The sequence below is a fragment of the Scyliorhinus torazame genome, chromosome 6 (assembly GCF_047496885.1).
Source record: "Scyliorhinus torazame isolate Kashiwa2021f chromosome 6, sScyTor2.1, whole genome shotgun sequence".
Taxonomy (NCBI): Eukaryota; Metazoa; Chordata; class Chondrichthyes; order Carcharhiniformes; family Scyliorhinidae; genus Scyliorhinus; species Scyliorhinus torazame.
Window position 1 is genome coordinate 21,570,367 of NC_092712.1, and position 18,424 is coordinate 21,588,790.

The window sequence follows — 18,424 nt, forward strand, 5'->3', positions numbered from 1 at the left end:
GGTTGAATAAACTCTGTTTGTTCTCACTGGAACGACGGAGGTTGAGGGGCGACCTGATAGAGGTCTACAAAATTATGAGGGGCTTAGACAGAGTGGATAGTCAGAGGCTTTTCCCCGGGGTAGAGGGGTCAATTACTAGGTTTAAGGTGCGAGGGGCAAGGTTTAGAGGAGATGTACGAGGCAAGCATTTTACACAGAGGGTAGTGGATGCCTGGAACTTGCTACCGGAGGAGGTGGTGGAAGCAGGGACGATAGTGACATTTAAGGGGCATCTTGACAAATACATGAATAGGATGGGAATAGAGGGATACGGACCCCGGAAGTGTAGAATATTTTAGTTTAGACGGGCAGCAGGCTTGGAGGGCCGAAGGGCCTGTTCCTGTGCTGTACTTTTCTTTGTTCTTTGTTCTTTGAAAATTATTGCTAGCAGCCCTGCTATTTCCTCCCTTGGAACACGCAACAACCTGCGATACATTTCATCTGGCCCTGCATAATTATCTACTTTTAATCATGACAGATCACAGGGGAGCTCCTCTCTGCCTTCTGTACCCACACTGGCCCTTCACAATTGAACACAGACACAAAGTGTTTTGGGCCCTTGATATCTGCCATAAGCCTCCCTTTTTATTTTTTATCTAATGCTGTATATCCTTCAATATCCTGGGTTCAGCGGATTTGTTGGTCCCACCATTTTTATTGATTGGAACATGTTAGTACCGTACTCTCCTTATTTCCTTCTTGAATGTGTCCACTATTGGAGCCATAGACGTCATAGACATTTACAGCATGAAAACAGGCCCTTCAACCCAACTTGTCCGTGCCGCCCAGTTTTTACCACTTAGCGAGTCCCAATTGCCCGCATTTGGCCCATATCAATTCCATACTCCCAGAATGCCTAGATCCACTGCAATTCGCATGTCACCGCAACCGGTCCACAGCAGACGCCATCTCCCTGGCCTTACACTCATCCTTGGAGCATCTCAACAACAAGGACTCCTACATCAGACTCCTAGTCATTGACTACAGCTCTGTCTTCAACATCATAATCCCAGCCAAGCTCATGTCATAGCTCCAAAACCTAGGGCTTGGCTCCTCACTCTGCAACTGGATCCTCAACGTTCTGACCCACAGACAACAATCAAAAAGAATAAACAACACATCCTCCACAATAGTCCTCAACACCGAGGCCCCACGAGGCTGCGTACTTACCCCATCCATTGACTCTATCTACAGCTCTCGCTGCCTTGGGAAAGCGGGCAGCATAATCAAAGACCCCTACCACCCGGCTTACTCACTCTTTCAACTTCTTCCATCGGGCAGGATACAAAAGCCTGAGGACACGCACCGACAGATTCAAAAACAGCTTCTTCCCCGTTGTATATATCTGTGGCCTCTTCTTGTTCTAGATTGTCCAAAAATTAGGAATATATGGTCAACATTTACTTTATAAATCCCTTTCATTATTTTATCTACCTCCATCAGATCCCCTCTCATCCTTCTAAACTCCAGCGAGTATAAGCCCAGACTGTTTAATCTCTCCTCGTATGTTAACCCCTTCATCCCCGGAATCTACCCAGATGGCTTCAATTGAAGAGACTTGTAAGATGACATCCTTCCTTACTGCTGTAATTGACTCCCTGATCAAAATTTGAGCACCCTCTCCTCTTTTACTTCCTTCCTTATCTCGCTTGAAGATCTTATATTCTGGAATATTAAGCTGCCAAACCTTCCCCACTCTCAACCATGTCTCAATGACAGCAATTACATCATACCCCTATGTTTTAATTTGCGCCTCAACTCATCTGCTCTGTTCGTCAGACTCCTTGCATCCAATCTTTCCAAACTCCCTTATGACTTAATGGGCGGGATTCTGCGACCCCCCTGTCGGGCCGGAGAAACGGCGGGGGGGGCGGCCTGAATCCCGCCCCGCCTCCCCGACGCCGGCTGCCGGATTCTCCAACAGCGCTTTTTCGCCGGCGGCAGGAATGGCATCGCGCCAGTCGGGGGCCGTTGGCAGCGGCCCCCCCCGGCGATTCTCCAGCCTGTAATGGGCCGAGTGGCCGCCCGTTTTCAGCGGGTTCTGCTGGCGTGAAACACACCAGGTCTTTACCGGCGGGGCCTGGCTCTGCGGGTGGCCTGCGGAGTCCTTGGGGTGGCACAGGGGGATCTGGCCCCGGGAGGGGGAGGGCCCTACGGTGGCCAGGCCTACGATCGAGGCTCACCAATCCGCGGGCGGGCCTGTGCCATGGGGGCACTCTTTCCCTCCGCGCCGGCCGGTGTAACGGTCCGCCATGGCCGGCGGGGAGAAGGAACCCCCCCTGGGCATGCGCTGGGATGACGCCAGTACATGCTGGCCCTACCGCGCATGCGCCAACTCGTGCCGGCTGGTGGAGGCCCTTCGGCGCCAGCTGGCGCGGCGCCAACCCCCGCCGCCGCCGCCGGCCTAGCCCCTGAAGGTGCGGAATTATCCGCACCTTCTGGGCGGCTCGACGTGGAGTGGTTCACGCCACTCCTCGGCGCCGGTACGGCCAACCCCGCCGGTTAGGGGAGAACCCCACCCCAATTAGTCTTGTAATTCAATGTCTTCATGACTCACTTGATGTCTCTTCTAATGTCGGTTGTGCATCTCTGTCTGCTGAGCCTTCTCTCAGGATCCCAGCCCCTGCCACGTTAGTTTAAACCCTCCCTAACAGCAAACCTTCCTACAAGGACGCTGGTCCCATTTCAGTTCAGGGGCAACCTATCCACCTTCCCCAAAGAACAGAGAACAAAGAACAAAGAACAAAGAAATGTACAGCACAGGAACAGGCCCTTCGGCCCTCCAAGCCTGTGCCGACCATGCTGCCCGTCTAAACTAAAATCTTCTACACTTCCTGGGCCGTATCCCTCTATTCCCATCCTATTCATGCATTTGTCACGATGCCCCTTAAATGTCACTATCGTGTATTTGTCAAGATGTCCCTTAAATGTCACTATTGTAATAATTATCGTTTATTGTCACAAGTAGGCTTCACAGCCCCCATTCGCCACATTCTGGCGCCTTTTCGTTGAGGCCGGTACTGGAATTGAACCCACACTGCTGGCCTTATTCTGCATTACAGGCCAGCTATTTAGCCCACTGTGCTAAACCAGCACCTGGGGTTTTTTTTTGCCCAAAACCCAAAAAGGGTTCCAATGTCCCAGAAACGTAAAGCCCTCCCTCTTGCACCATTTCTCTCGCCACGCATTCATCTGGACTAACCTCCTATTTCTATACGCACTCCCACATGGCATCGGGAGTAATCCAGAGATTACTACCTTCTGGATCTTGTTTTTTAATCCTCTTCCTGGCTCCCTAAATTCTGCTTGCAGGACCTCATCCCTTTTAGTTCCTATATTGTTGGCACCCATGTGTACCACTATATCGGTCTGTTTGCCCTCCCCCTTCGGAATGCCCTGCAAATGTTCAGCAACATCCCTGACCCTGGCACCAGGTTGGCGACATACCATCTTGGAGTCACTTTTGCGATTGTAGAAATGTCTATCTGTTCCCCTTGAAGTTGAATCCCTGACCGCTATAGCCCTGATGTCTTCCCTCCTCTTGTCTTGTGTAGCAGACCCACCCATGGTTGCCACTGCTTTGCCCTACACAGTCATCTCCCGCAGCAGTATCCAAAATGGCATATCTGTTATAAAGGGGGATGGTCACAGGGGCCTTCCTCAATTCTACCTGGTGGTCACCCATTCCCTTCAACTCTGTTCAATCTTCACCTGCGGTATGACCACCTCACTGAACATGCTATCCACGACCTGCTCAGCATCGCGGATGGTCCACAGGGAATGCTGCAACTCCGAAATGCAGTTAACCAGTAGCTGCAGTTGGGCACACTTCCTGCACACATGGTCACCAGGGACAGCTGAAGTTTTCACTCTCGTGGCCCTGTCATCGGGATGTGCAGCACTTGCTCCAATGGCCCCACAGCCTCCTACCGAGAGGCTACCCCAGTTGGGCTGCGGCCTCAGCACGAGTTTCAATTTTGGTAAAATACAAGTAAATCATCATCTGTTTGTTCAATACATCTAGCAGATGGAATTTTGTTCAATATGATTTTTTTTCTATTCAACAGAAAGGTCGATTGAAGAGAAGATAAAACCAATGGAAAAACGTATGTCTAAAAGTAGATTTACTTGATTTTTTAAATCATTTAAGGGTCGTGAAATACATTAATTTGTGCCATACATGAAGCAGATTGAATCACAGATTTTATTGTCTGTAGCATTATGTCTTATTGTGCAACATTTCTGGGCTAATTTATATTATAGTACAAAATTGATAGCTGTTATTGCCACTATTTATGAAAGGTTCAATTTTCAGATGATGGGGGCGATTCTCCAGCTGTGTTGCGCCCGATGCAAATCTCGGTCTGACAGGAGAATTGCAGGAAGTGCCCGAAACAGGAAAGTGCTGCTGTGGGGGCTGCCCCTGCACTTTCTAGGAAACACTTGAGAACAAAGAGGCAGATTCATACAAAAAAACTGCAGTTAGGAAAACAGCTGCTCCCCTGAGTTAATGGATCCCTGCAGAAATATAAAAATAAACAATCTGATTTTCCCCTTTGAAACTGCCTCAACCTGTCAATCAAAATGGTTACAGCATGCTGGAGTGCAACTTTGAATGGAAAGAATCCAGTTCACAGCGTTCAGCCTGCTAGCCATACACACAGACTGTAATGGGCAACACAATTGACAGTGTGAAAAAACAGTTCAAAGATTTCCATTACTTTAAAGTGATAACTTTTACCATCATCTCACAGACCTTTAAACTTGGCATACTGACAGACCTTTTAAAGGGGTGAGGGGTACAGATAACACTTTCACTTTATTATGAGAAAACTTACATATGGAGTGACTGTTTAATCGGTTTAAAGGATGCAGATGGGGAGAGCAGTCAAATCAGCTCTATCCCTTGGAAGACCCCTGACCTGAGCCTCTTCAGCCAAGCTCAAGCCCCCCCGCCCCCCCCTTGACCTCCACCTCCCATGAAGGATCCACTCAGCACTCTGCCAGTAATTGTTCATCGATCGTAGAATTTACAGTGCAGAAGGTGGCCATTAGGCCCATCGAGTCTGCACCGGCCCTTTGAAGGAGCACCCTACTTAAACCCACGACTCCACCCTCTCTCCGTAACCCAGTAACCCCATCTAAACATTTGGACACGAAGGCGCAATTTAGCGTGGCCAATCCACCTAATCTGCACATCTTTGGAGTGAGGGAGGAAAACGTAGCACCCGGAGGAAACCCACGTGTACACGGGAAGGGGGTGCACATTCCACACCTGAACTGAACCCGGGTCCCTGGAGCCATGAGGCAGCAGTGCTAACCACTGTACCAATGTGCCGCCCCGAATTGTTACCCCTCGGACTGCAAGATGCCAAGTTTGTACTATCAAACGGGGAATTGATGGGGGGCACTGAAGGTGGGGACTGAGGGTTGAGAGGGGAGTACTGAGGGGTGTGTAGGGGGTGAGGGGGATTAGAGTGTTACCTGGGGAGCTGAAGGGAGGGATTAGGGGGTGAGGGGGGAATGAGGGTGCTGCTGAATGGGAGTTCTGAGTGGGCGACCCCTTACCAGCGATTAGGGTAGGTGGAGGTGCCCTGCCAGCGATCCGGGGGGGGAGGGGGCGGGGTGCATCTGTAGCAGTTGGTGAGGGTTGTAGCTAACATGCCAAATTTACTTAGTCTTCTGAGGAAGTAGAGTCGTTGGTGGGCATGTCAAGTTGACAGATGCACCATAGAAAGCATTCTTTCTGGTTGCATCACAGCTTGGTATGGAGCCTGCTCTGCCCAAGACCGCAGGAAACTACAAAAGGTTGTGAATGTAGCCCAGTCCATCACGTAAACCAGCCTCCCATCCATTGACTCTATCTATAATCCCCGCTGCCTCAGAAAGGCAGCCAGCATAATTAAGGACCCCGCGCACCCCGGACATACTCTCTTCCACCTTCTTCCGTCAGGAAAAAGACACCAAAGTTTGAGGTCACGTACCAACCGACTCAAGAACAGCTTCTTCCCTACTGCCATCAGACTTTTGAATGGACCTACCTCGTATTAAGTTGATCTTTTCTCTACACCTTGCTATAACTGTAACATTATATTCTGCAGTCTCTCCTTCCTTCCCTATGTACGGTATGCATTGTTTGTGCAGCATGCAAGAAACAATACTTTTCACTGTGCACTAATACATGTGACAATAATAAATCAAATCAAATCAAACAGAAAAGCCGATTTAGCAAAGGAAATTCCTAAGTGCCATCAAGGTCACTCGTGCCAGTGGAAATGATTCTGGTTTTCCCATTGGCATGAGCGCTTACTTACAAGTCGGGAGAATCCCAACCGTAATGTATGTCATGTGAGAGTACCTTTAAGAAATGGGTGTTTAACAGTGATGTCAGAGTGTGGGTGGAGCTGGGCTGTCTGTCAGCTTTTTACTTTCGTTTTAGGCCGTTTGCTGCAGGGTGTGTTTTAGTTTTGCTTTCAGTGTTGGAGCTGAAGCCAGGCAGAGCAGGTGTACTGCTGTTCTGTCTGCCATCAAAAGACTATCTCTTGATCATTTGGTGAATTCAGAATTATAAATGTTCTCAGTAGTGAATGTAAAACTAATGTGCTTCTGGTAAAAGGTGTTTCTTTTGTCTTCTGGATGTTGTTTGGAAGTTATTAAGCATTACTTAGTGTTGTATTCTTTGGGGGTTGTATTTGAATTAATGGTTGCTAAGATGTTCACTGTATGTTTTAAAAAGGTTAACTTGAGTTCATAGAATAAACATTGTTTTGCTTTAAAAAATACTTTTCCATTTCTGCTGTACCACACCTGTAGAGGGGGCCGTGTGCTCCCCATACCACAATCTATTAAAAGTTGTCGGTCAGGTGAACTCCATGATACACTTTGGGGTTCTCTAAACCCTGGCCCATAACAAACCGGGGGCCCGAGGGGGATAAAAGTCGATCTATTGGATTGGCTTAGTGAACTTAAAGACAGTGAGGGGTGAGCATATTGTGGTTCCTTTTCAGGTGTGGTATTCTAGTTTAAGTGGGGAGTGTGTTGTGGAAAATGGCTCTTTCTGAAATTTTTGGGGGTGGAGACGGGCACACGCAGTACCTTACGGACAGAGACTAAAAGCAGACTTTTAGATTTGGCAAAAACATTGCAGTTAACATTACCTGACAAAATGTGAAAAGATGAGGTAATTACGGCGGTGGTTAAGCATTTAAGGTTGCCTGAGATACAGTTTGACTCATTGGAAATTGCAAAGATTCAGTTACAAATTAAACAAATGGAACATGAGAAAGAATTAAAGCAACTTGAATACGAAAGAGAGGAAAAAGAAAGAGAGAGAGAGGAAAAAGAAGAGAGAGACGAAAGGAGAAAAGAAAGAAGAGACTTAGCAGAACAAAAAGAAAGAGAAAGGGAGACACAGATCAGGGAAAAAGATAAAGAGAGAGAGTTTGAACTTCAGAAATGGCCATGAAACATGACAGTCAGTTAAAATTGGCAGACATAAAGGGAAACGTATAGTTGCATGATAGTGATGAGGATAGTGAGAAAGAGCGTCAAAGTCAAAGGCTTGGTGGGGATCTATTTAAATATGTCCAAGCATTGCCAAGGTTTGACGAGAAGGAGGTGGAAACCTTTTTCATTTCATATGAAAAGGTGGCTAAACAAATGAAATGGCCACAGGACATGTGGGTATTACTGATTCAAACAAAGCTGATAGATAGGGCTAGTGAAGTGTTTGCATCACTACCGGAGAAGGTATCTAGGACGTATGAGGATGTGAAAATATCCATCTTAGGTGCATATGAACTGGTGCCTGAAGCGTACAGACAAAGGTTTAGAAATTTAAGGAAAGAATTTGGTCAAACGTACATGGAGTTTGAAAGGCTCAAACAGAGTAATTTTGATATGTGGATAAGAGCTTTGAAAATAGACCAAACATATGAAGCTCTCAGAGAAATTATGCTTTTGGAAGTTTCAAATGTTTTCACTGTAATAAACTAGGCCATGTAAAGTCACAGTGTTGGTGGATGAAGAAAAGCACTGGGAAGGCAGATGTGGTAAAACAGGATAAGACAGTGGGGTTTGTTAGAGTGGTAAAGGAAAGCCCAAGTGATGCGAAGGAGGTGCAAAAGATTGTACAGCTTGATCAAGAGGTGATTGATCGGCAGGTGCCAGATCTCTTTAAAGACTTTACTTGTGTGGGTAAAGTTTACTCATGTGTATCAGGAGGAGCAGGTAAAGAAGTCACAATTTTAAGAGATACGGGAGCTAGTCAATCTTTAATGGTAAGAGATGAGGAATTATGTAGTTTGGGAAGAATGTTGCCAGAAAAGTGATAATATGTGGAATTCAGGGTGAGAGGAGTAGTGTTCAATTATATAAGGTAAGGTTGGAAAGTCCAGTGAAGAGTGGTGAAGTGGTAGTTGGAGTAATAGAGAAACTATCTTGTCCAGGAATACAGTTTATCTTGGGTAATGATATAGCTGGATCGCAAGTAGGAGTGATGCAGACTGTGGTTGATAAGCCAGTGGAAAATCAGACAACTGAAGGGTTAAAGGACGAATATCCTGTGATTTGTCTGGATTGTGTAGTGGTAACAAGGTCGCAAATTCACAGGTTAAGACAAGAGGAGAAATCAAAGAGTGAAGATGACGTTGAAGTGCAATTATCAGAAACGATTTTTGATCAGATGGTTGAAAAAGAACAAGAACAGGTGGAGGATGAGGCGGATATTTTTAATTCAGGAAAATTGGCAGAGTTACAACAGAAAGATGTAGAAATGAACCAGATGTATCAGAAAGCATACACGGAAGAGGAATTTGAATGTATGCTAGAGTGTTATTACCGTAAAAGTGATGTCTCGATGAGAAAATGGAGACCTTTACATATGCAGGTGGATGAAAAGTGGGCAGAAGTTCATCAAGTAGTATTGCCGGTAGGGTATAGAAAGGAGGTGTTGCGAGTTGCACATGAGTTACCAGTGGGAGATCATTTGGAAATAAGGAAAGCTCAAGCTAAAATCCAAAAACATTTTTATTGACCTGGACTACATAAAGATGTAGTTAAATGTTGCCAATCATGTCACACATGTCAAGTGATAGGGAAACCTCAAGCAGTGATAAAATCAGCGCCCTTAATACCAATTCCAGCATTTGAGGAACCTTTTACAAGGGTCCTAATTGATTGTGTAGGACCGCTTTCTAAAACAAAAATTGGGAATCAATATCTTTTGACTATAATGGATGTGTTTACTAGGTTTCCAGAGGCCATTCCAGTACGTAATATTACAGCAAAAAAGATTGTGGAGGAGTTACCATTAACTGAGTAGGTCCTGACCTGATTTGATCTACCAAAATGCATCATTTCACATTTATCCAAATTAAACTCCACCTGCCATTCATCGGCCCACTGGTCCAATTGGTCAAGATCCTGTTGCAATCTTATATAACCTTCTTCACTATCCACTATGCCACCAATCTTGGTGTCATAGAACATAGAACATAGAACAATACAGCGCAGTACAGGCCCTTCGGCCCACGATGTTGCACCGAAACAAAAGCCATCATCTGCAAACTTACTAACCATGCCTCCTAAATTCTTATCCAAATCATTAATATGTATCACAAATAATAGTGGACCCAGCATCGATCCCTGAGGCTCACCGCTGGTCACAGGCCTCCAGTTTGAAAAACAACCCTCCACAACCACCCTTTGTCTTCGGTCGCCAAGCCAATTTTGTATCTAATTGGTTACCTCACACTGGATTCCATGTGATTTAACCTTTTGCAACAGCCTACCAGGCAGTACCTTGTCAAAGGCCTTGCTAAAGTCCATGTAGATAACGTCAACTGCACTGCCCTCCTCTACCTTCTTGGTTACCTCTTCAAAAAACTGAATCAAATTCGTGAGACATGACTTTCCCCTTACAAAGCCATGCTGACTTTTCCTAATTAGCCCTTGCCTATCTAAATGCCTGTAGATCGTGTCCCTCAGAATACCTTCTAACAATTTACCCACATCAGAGGTAAGGCTAACCGGTATGTAGTTCCCAGGCTTATCCCTACCACCCTTCTTAAACAAGGGCACAACATTTGCTACCCTCCAACCTTCAGGCACCTCGCCTGTGGCTGTTAATGATTTAAATATCTCAGCGAGGGGGCCGGCAATGTCCTCCCTAGCCTCCCACAACATTACGGGATACCTTTCATCAGGTCCCGGGAATTTATCTATCTTGATGCGCTTTAATACCTCCAGCACTTCCTTCTCTGTAATATATACACTCCTCAGGACATCACTTTTTATTTCCCCAATTTCCCTAACAATCGTGCCTTTCGCAACAGTAAATACTGACGAGAAATATTCATTTAGGACCTCTCCCATCCCTTGTGGATCTGCACATAGATGACCTTGTTTATCCTGAAGAGGCCCTGCCCTCTACCTCGTCACCCTTTTACCCTTTATGTATCTATAAAAGCTCTTTGGATTTTCCTTTGCCTTATTTGCCAAGACAATCTCATGTCCCCTTTTTGCCCTCCTGATTTCTCTCTTAACGCTACTCCGACAAGCCCTATACTCTTCAAGTGATCCACGATCCCAGCTGCCTATGCATGTCATATGCTTCCTTCTTCCTTTTGACCATGGCCTCAATATCCTGAGTCATCCAGGGTTCCCTTCTTCTACCAGCCTCACCCTTCACTCTAAGAGGAATGTGCTCACCCTGAACTCCAGTTAACACCTTTTTGAAAGACTCCCACTTACCAGCTGTCCCCTTGCCTGCAAATAGGCACCCCCATTCAACTTTTGAAAGTTCCCACCTAATACCCTCGAAATTGGCCTTGCCCCAATTTAGAATTTTAACTTATGAGCCAGAACTATCATTCTCCATAGCTACCTTAAAACTTATGGAATTATGGTCACTGGTCCCAAAGTGATCCCTCACTCACACTTCCGTCACTTGTCCCTCCTTATTCCCCAAGAGTTTTGCCCCCTCTCTAGTCGGGCCATCCACATATTGAATGAGGAATTCCTCGACAAATTTCTCTTCATCCAAGCCCCTAATGTTATGGCTGAGCCAGTTAATGTTGATAAAGTTAAAGTCCCCAACTATTACCACCCTATTTTTCCAGCATCTATCTGTAATCTCTTTACATATTTGCTCCTCAATATCCCGCTGACTATTTGGGGGCCTATAGTACAGTCATATCAAAGTGATCTCATCCTGCTTATTTTTCAGTTCTACCCTTATAGACTCAGTGGGCGAAGCCTCGGATATGTCCTCTGTCTGTCGTGATACTGTCCCTAATCAAAAATGCAACTCCTCCTCCTCTCCCATCCCCTGTTATATCTTTTCTATAGCATCTGGACCCCGGAACATTGAGCTGCCAGTTCTGCCCCTCCTTTAGCCATGTTTCAGTAATAGCTATAATGCCCCAGTCCCATGTACCTATCCATGCCCTGAGTTCATCGGCCTTGCCCATTAGGCCTCATGCATTGAAATAAATGCAGTCCAATCTGTTTCTCTGCCTTCCACTTTTCTTCTTCCTGACTTTTGTTTCTATCCTCTCTTTACTTACCTTCGACTTCCTGCATTGGTTCCCAGCCCCCTGTCACATTAGTTTAAACCTTCCCCAACAGCACTAGCAAGCAACCCCCCCAGGACATTGGTTCCACTCCTGCCCAGGTGGAGACCGTCCGATTTGTAATGGTCCCACCTCTCCCAGAACCGGTTCCAATGTCCCATAAATCTGAATCCCTACCTCCTGCACCATCTCTCAACCCACACATTCATCCTGGCTATCTTGTCAGTCCTACTCTGACTAGCACGTGGCATGCAATCCCGAGATTACTACCTTTGAGGTCCTACTTTTTAGTTTAGCTCCTAACTCCCTAAATTCAGCATGTAGGACCTCAATCCATTGTTTACCTATATCGTTGCTGCCTATATGCACCATGACAGCTGGATGTTCACCCTCCCACTTTAGAATGTCCTGCAGCCGCTCTGAGATATCCAGGACCCTTGTACCCGGGAGGCAACACACCTTCCTGGAGTCTCGTTTGCGTCCACAGAAATGCCTGTCTATTCCCCTTACAATCGAATCCCCTAACATTATAGCTCTACCACTCTTTTTCCTGCCCTCCTGCACAGCAGAGCCAGCCACAGTGCCATGAACTTGGCTACTGCTGCCTTCCGCTAGTGAGCCATCTCCCTCAACAGTATCCAAAACAGTATACCTGTTTTAAGACCATAAGACCATAAGACATAGGAGCGGAAGTAAGGCCATTCGGCCCATCCAGTCCACTCCACCATTCGATCATGGCTGATTTCAACTCCATTTACCCGCTCTCTCTCCATAGCCCTTAATTCCTCGAGAAATCAAGAATTTATCAACTTCTGTCTTAAAGACACTCAACAACCTGGCCTCCATCGCCCTCTGTGGCAATGAATTCCACAGACCCACCACTCTCTGGCTGAAGAAATTTCTCTTCATGTCTGTTCTAAAGTGACTCCCTTTTATTCTAAGGCTGTGCCCCCGGGTCCTAGTCTCCCCTGCTAATGGAAACAACTTCCCTATGTCCACCCTGAGAATCCTGGACTAGGACTCCCAAGTCCCTTTGCACGTCAGCATTATGAATTTTGTCACCGTTTAGAAAATAGTCCATGCCTCTATTCTTTTTTCCAAAGTGCAAGACCTCGCACTTGCCCACGTTGAATTTCATCAGCCATTTCTTGGACCACTCTCCTAAACTGTCTAAATCTTTCTGCAGCCTCCCCACCTCCTCCATACTACCTGCCCCTCCACCTATCTTTGTATCATCGGCAAACTTAGCCAGAATGCCCCCAGTCCCGTCATCTAGATCGTTAATATATAAAGAGAACAGCTGTGGCCCCAACACTGAACTCTGCGGGACACCACTCGTCACCGGTTGCCATTCCGAAAAAGAACCTTTTGGAGGGAGTTGACCGCAGGGGGACCCCTGCACTGCCTTCCTCTGTCTCTTGGTCACCCATTTCCTCTCTCCCTCAGTACTCTTTATCTGCGGTGTGACCAACTCACTGAAAGTATTATCTACGGCTTCCTCAGCATCGTGGATATTCCAAAGTGAGTCCATCCACAGCTCCAGAGCCGTCAAGGGGCAGGTTTAGCACAGTGGGCTAAACAGCTGGCTTGTAATGCAGAATAATGCCAGCAGCGCGGTTCAATTCCCGTCACGGGCTCCCCGAACAGGGGCCGGAGTGTGGCGACTGGGGGCTTTTCCCAGTAACTTCATTGAAGCCTACTTGTGACAATGAGCAATTATTATTATTAAGCGGTCTAACAGGAGCTGCAGCTGGACACAGTTCTTGCACGTGAAGGAGTCAGGGACAGTGGACATGCCCCTGAACTCCCATATTGCACAAGATGCCAGCACCTTAAACACTGTGACACAGTCAAGAAAGGAACGTGGTCTCAGTGCAGGCGGCCATCTTGAGTGGCCGGCCGGAATTGCCATTTCGTGCCAGCAATGTGGCAATCGACATTTGCCAAGCCGATGTCCCGCACTTGGAAAGATCTGTTACAAATGTGGCAGAACAGATCACTTCGCCAGGCGTTGTCCCTCACATCCAACAGTTGACCAAACAGGACCAATTAGTGTGGATAACGAGATATGCATCGACGACCTGGCTGCTGTCAATGGCATGCTGCAAGCTCGACACGGGAGCGAGGGCCAATTTGATCACTTTGTCAGCATTGAAAAGACTGAAAATCAAACCGAAAATGGTTCAAAGAACAGTGCTACTGAAGGACTATAATGATCATCAAATCACATGAGGAGCATGTGAGCTCACAGTAACTGTCAAGGACAGTATAGAATCATAGAATCATAGAAGTTTACAGCATGGAAACAGGCCCTTCGGCCCAACCAGTCCATGCCGCCCAGGTTTTACCATTAAGCTAGTCCCAGTTGCCCGCACTTGGCCCATAACCCTCTATACCCATCTTACCCATGTAACTATCTAAATGCTTTTTAAAAGACACAATTGTATCCGCCTCTACTACTACCTCTGGCAGCACATTCCAGACACTCACTACCCTCTGAGTGAAGAAATTGCCCCTCTGGGCCCTTCTGAATCTCTCCCCTCTCACCTTAAACCTATGCCCTCTAGTTTTAGACTCCCCTACCTTTGGGAAAAGATGTTGACTATCTACCTTATCTATGCCCCTCATTATTTTATAGACCTCTATAAAATCACCCCTAAGCCTCCTACGCTCCAGCGAAAAAAAGTCCCAGTCTATCCAACCACTCCTTATAACTCGAACCATCAAGTCCCGGTAACATCCTAGTAAATCTTTTCTGCACTCTTTCTAGTTTAATAATATCCTTTCTATAATAGGGTGACCAGAACTGCACACAGTATTCCAAGTGTGGCCGTACCAATGTCTTGTACAACTTCAACAAGACGTCCCAACTCCTGTATTCAATGTTCTGACCAATGAAACCAAGCATGCCGAATGCCTTCTTCACCACCCTGTCCACCTGCGACTCCACCTTCAAGGAGCTATGAACCTGTACTCCTAGATCTGTTTGTTCTATAACTCTCCCCAACCCCATACCATTAACTGAGTAGGTCCTGGCCTGATTCGATCTGCCAAAATGCATCACCTCACATTTATCTAAATTAAACTCCATCTGCCATTCGTCGGCCCACTGGCCCAATTGATCAAGATCCCGTTGCAATCCTAGATAACCTTCTTCACTATCCACTGTGCCACCAATCTTGGTGTTACCTGCAAACTTACTAACCATGCCTCCTAAATTCTCATCCAAATCATTAATATAAATCACAAATAACAGTGGACCCAGCACCGATCCCTGAGGCACACCACTGGTCACAGGCCTCCAGTTTGAAAAACAACCCTCTACAACCACCCTCTGTCTTCTGTCGTCCAGCCAATTTTGAATCCAATTGGCAACCTCACCCTGGATCCCGTGAGCTTTAACCTTCTGCAACAACCTACCATGCGGTACCTTGTCAAAGGCTTTGCTAAAGTCCATGTAGACAATGTCTACTGCACTGCCCTCATCTACCTTCTTGGTCACCCCCTCAAAAAACTCAATCAAATTTGTGAGACATGATTTTCCACGCATAAAGCCATGCTGACTGCCCCGAATCAGTCCTTGCCTCTCTAAATGCTTGTAGATCCTGTCTCTCAGAATACCTTCTAGCAACTTACCTACTCCAGACGTTAGGCTCACCGGTCTGTAGTTCCCAGGCTTTTCCCTGCTGCCCTTCTTAAACAAGGGCACAACATTCGCTACTCTCCAATCTTCAGGCACCTCACCTGTGGCTGCCGATGATTCAAATATCTCTGTTAGGGGACCCGCAATTTCCTCCCTCGCCTCCCACAACATCCTGGGATACATTTCATCAGGTCCCGGGGATTTATCTACCTTGATGCGCTTTAAGACTTCCAGCACCTCCTCCTCTGTAATATGCACACTTCTCAAGACATCACAATTTATTTCCCTTAGTTTCCGAACATCCATGCCTTTCTCCACCCTATGTGCATGATCACATTTTCGTAGTGGAGACAGAGCGTGAATCACTGATAAGAGTGGAAGCATGTGAAGAGCTTGGGCTCAATGAGATGGTGTGCACTGCAGAAAGCATGGCACCCTTATGCATCCATAGAATCCATCATAAAGGACTTTCCGGAGGTATTTCAAGGTTTTGGCACTCTGCCTTTTATGTACCGCATCCAGTTGAAGAAGAATGTGAAGCCAGTCGTGCACCCGCCAAGACGTGTACCTGCTCCGCTGAAGGACAAACTGAAGGTTACATCAGGTGCATAGAGGAACCTACCAACTGGGTTAATTCTATGGTTAGAGGAACGGTGACCTGAAGATTATCATGGAATTATCATAGAATGTACAGTGCAGAAGGAGGCCATTCGGCCCATCGAGTCTGCACCGGCTCTTGGAAAGAGCACCCTACCCAAGGTCAACACCTCCACCCTATCCGCACAACCGGACACTAAGGGCAATCTATAATGGCCAATCCACCTAACCTGCACATCTTTGGGCTGTGGGAGGAAGCCGGAGCACCCGGAGGAAACCCACGCAGACACGGGGAGGACGTGCAGACTCCGCACAGACAGTGACCCAAGCCAGAATCGAACCTGGGACCCTGGAGCTGTGAAGCAATTGTGCTATCCACAATGCTACCGTGCTGCCCAGATCTACACAGACCCCAACGACCTGAACCTTAACATCAAGAGGGAGCACTATCCGATTCCGAAGAGGGACGAAATAGCATGCGAAATGGCTGGAGCGACGTGTTTCAGCAAGTTGGACGTTTCACAAGGCTTCTGGCAGCTAAGGCTGGACAAATCGAGCACCAGGCTGTGCATGTTTAACACGCTCTTTGGGCGTTACTGCTTCCAAGAATGCCGTTCGGCATAATTTCGGCATCTGAAATTTTCCATCGTGCCACAGAGCATTTGGTTGAAGGATTATCAGGTGTCTGCGTTTATGTTGATGATATCATAATCTGGGGATCCACACGCGAGGAGCATGATGGACAGCTGCTCAGGGTCCTACAACAGTTTAAAAAAGTGGCCTCAAGCTCAATAAAACAAAATGTCAAATTAGGGGAGACAGCATCACCATTTTAGGGGACAGGCTCTCGGCACAGGTTGTGCAGCTGGATAACAAAAAGTTAAAGGTCATTCTGACAATGCCACGTCCCACAGGCAAAAAGGTCATCTTACGCATACTAGGGATGATCAACTTTGTGGGCAAGTTTATTCCCAACCTAGCCTCCAAAACATCCCAACTACAAGACTCGATATAAAAGGAGGTAGTGTTTCAATGGTATCCCAAACATGAGCAGGAGTGGCAAGTATTGCCTATCTTGCTGCCGACAGCGCCAGTCCTCGTATTCTTTGACCCAGCGATAAAGACAACAATTTCGATCGATGCATCTCAGGATGGCCTATGAGTAGTATTGATGCACTAGGGTGCAGAAACAGCTGGTTGCTGGTGGCATACGCATCCAGAGCGATGTCCAAAACGGAGCGCAGGTAAGTGCAAATTGAAAAGAATGCTTTGGGTTTGTCACAGCTTTGGAAAAATTCCATGATTGTGTGTATGGGCTTCTGACGTTTCTGGTGGAGACTGACCACAGGCCACTTATATCCATTGTGCAGAAGAATTTGTGCCAAACGTCCCCAAGAATCCAGCACATCATGATGAAGCTCCAACTCTATGATTGTGACCTCACCTATACACTAGGCAAGCACCTCACTGTCGATGACACGTTTTCCCGAGCCACGGGCATCAAAGAGGTACACCTGGTTGGTGAGGATGTGCAACATGCCAATCTCGTCGCTGCATCGCTTCCAGTTTCTGATGAGGAGTTGCGCCTCATAATGGCAGAAACAGCCAAGGACGTGGTCCTGCAAATGGTAATCAAATGTCTTCGAGAGGGATGGCCTAAGGGTTCCTGCTCGGGTTACTACAATGTGCGGTCAGAATTGAGCGAGGTGAATGGCCTTCTACTGCGACAGCACGGGATTGTGATTCCGCATTCCTTGAGGCCACTCATGCTCAGGAAGTTTCATGAAGGGCATCTGGACATTGAGAAGTGCAAGAGCAGGGCCAGGGATGCAATATATTGGGGTAGGCATCACCCAAGACATTGCAGGCATGGTCGACCACTGTGACACATGTCAGAAATTCCACTGCAAGCAAAGAGCCGATGCACGTGGCAGAAGGCGGGCATGGGTCTAGAACATAGAACATAGAACATAGAACATAGAACATAGAACATAGAAATAGAACATAGAACATTACAGCGCAGTACAGGCCCTTCGGCCCTCGATGTTGCGCTGACCTGTGAAACCACTCTAAAGCCCATCTACACTATTCCCTTATTGTCCATATGTCTATCCAATGACCATTTGAATGCCCTTAGTGTTGGCGAATCCACTAACTGTTGCAGGCAGGGCATTCCACGCCCTTACTACTCTCTGAGTAAAGAACCTACCTCTGACATCTGTCCTATATCTATCTCCCCTCAATTTAAAGCTATGTCCCCTCATCCTAGACATCACCATCCGAGGAAAATGACTCTCACTGTCCACCGTATCCAATTCTCTGATCATCTTGTATGCCTCAATTAAGTCACCTCTTAACCTTCTTCTCGCTAACGAAAACAGCCTCAAGTCCCTCAGCCTTTCCTCATAAGATCTTCCCTCCATACCAGGCAACATTCTGGTAAATCTCCTCTGCACCCTTTCCAATGCTTCTACATCCTTCCTATAATGCGCCGACCAGAATTGCACGCAATACTCCAAATGCGGCCGCACCAGAGTTTTGTACAGCTGCAACATGACCTCATGGCTCCGAA

General features: G+C 46.8%; 1 protein-coding gene across 1 annotated transcript in view; it reads left to right on the forward strand.

Moving 5' to 3' along the window:
* The window catches only part of LOC140425686 (uncharacterized), a 349,955-nt gene that overhangs the window by 130,562 nt on the left and 200,969 nt on the right, over window positions 1-18,424 (forward strand). Inside the window, exon 17 of the mRNA XM_072510182.1 lies at window positions 4,107-4,145. Coding sequence (XP_072366283.1) covers window positions 4,107-4,145 — 39 coding nt within the window. The remainder of the gene's footprint in view (window positions 1-4,106; window positions 4,146-18,424) is intronic.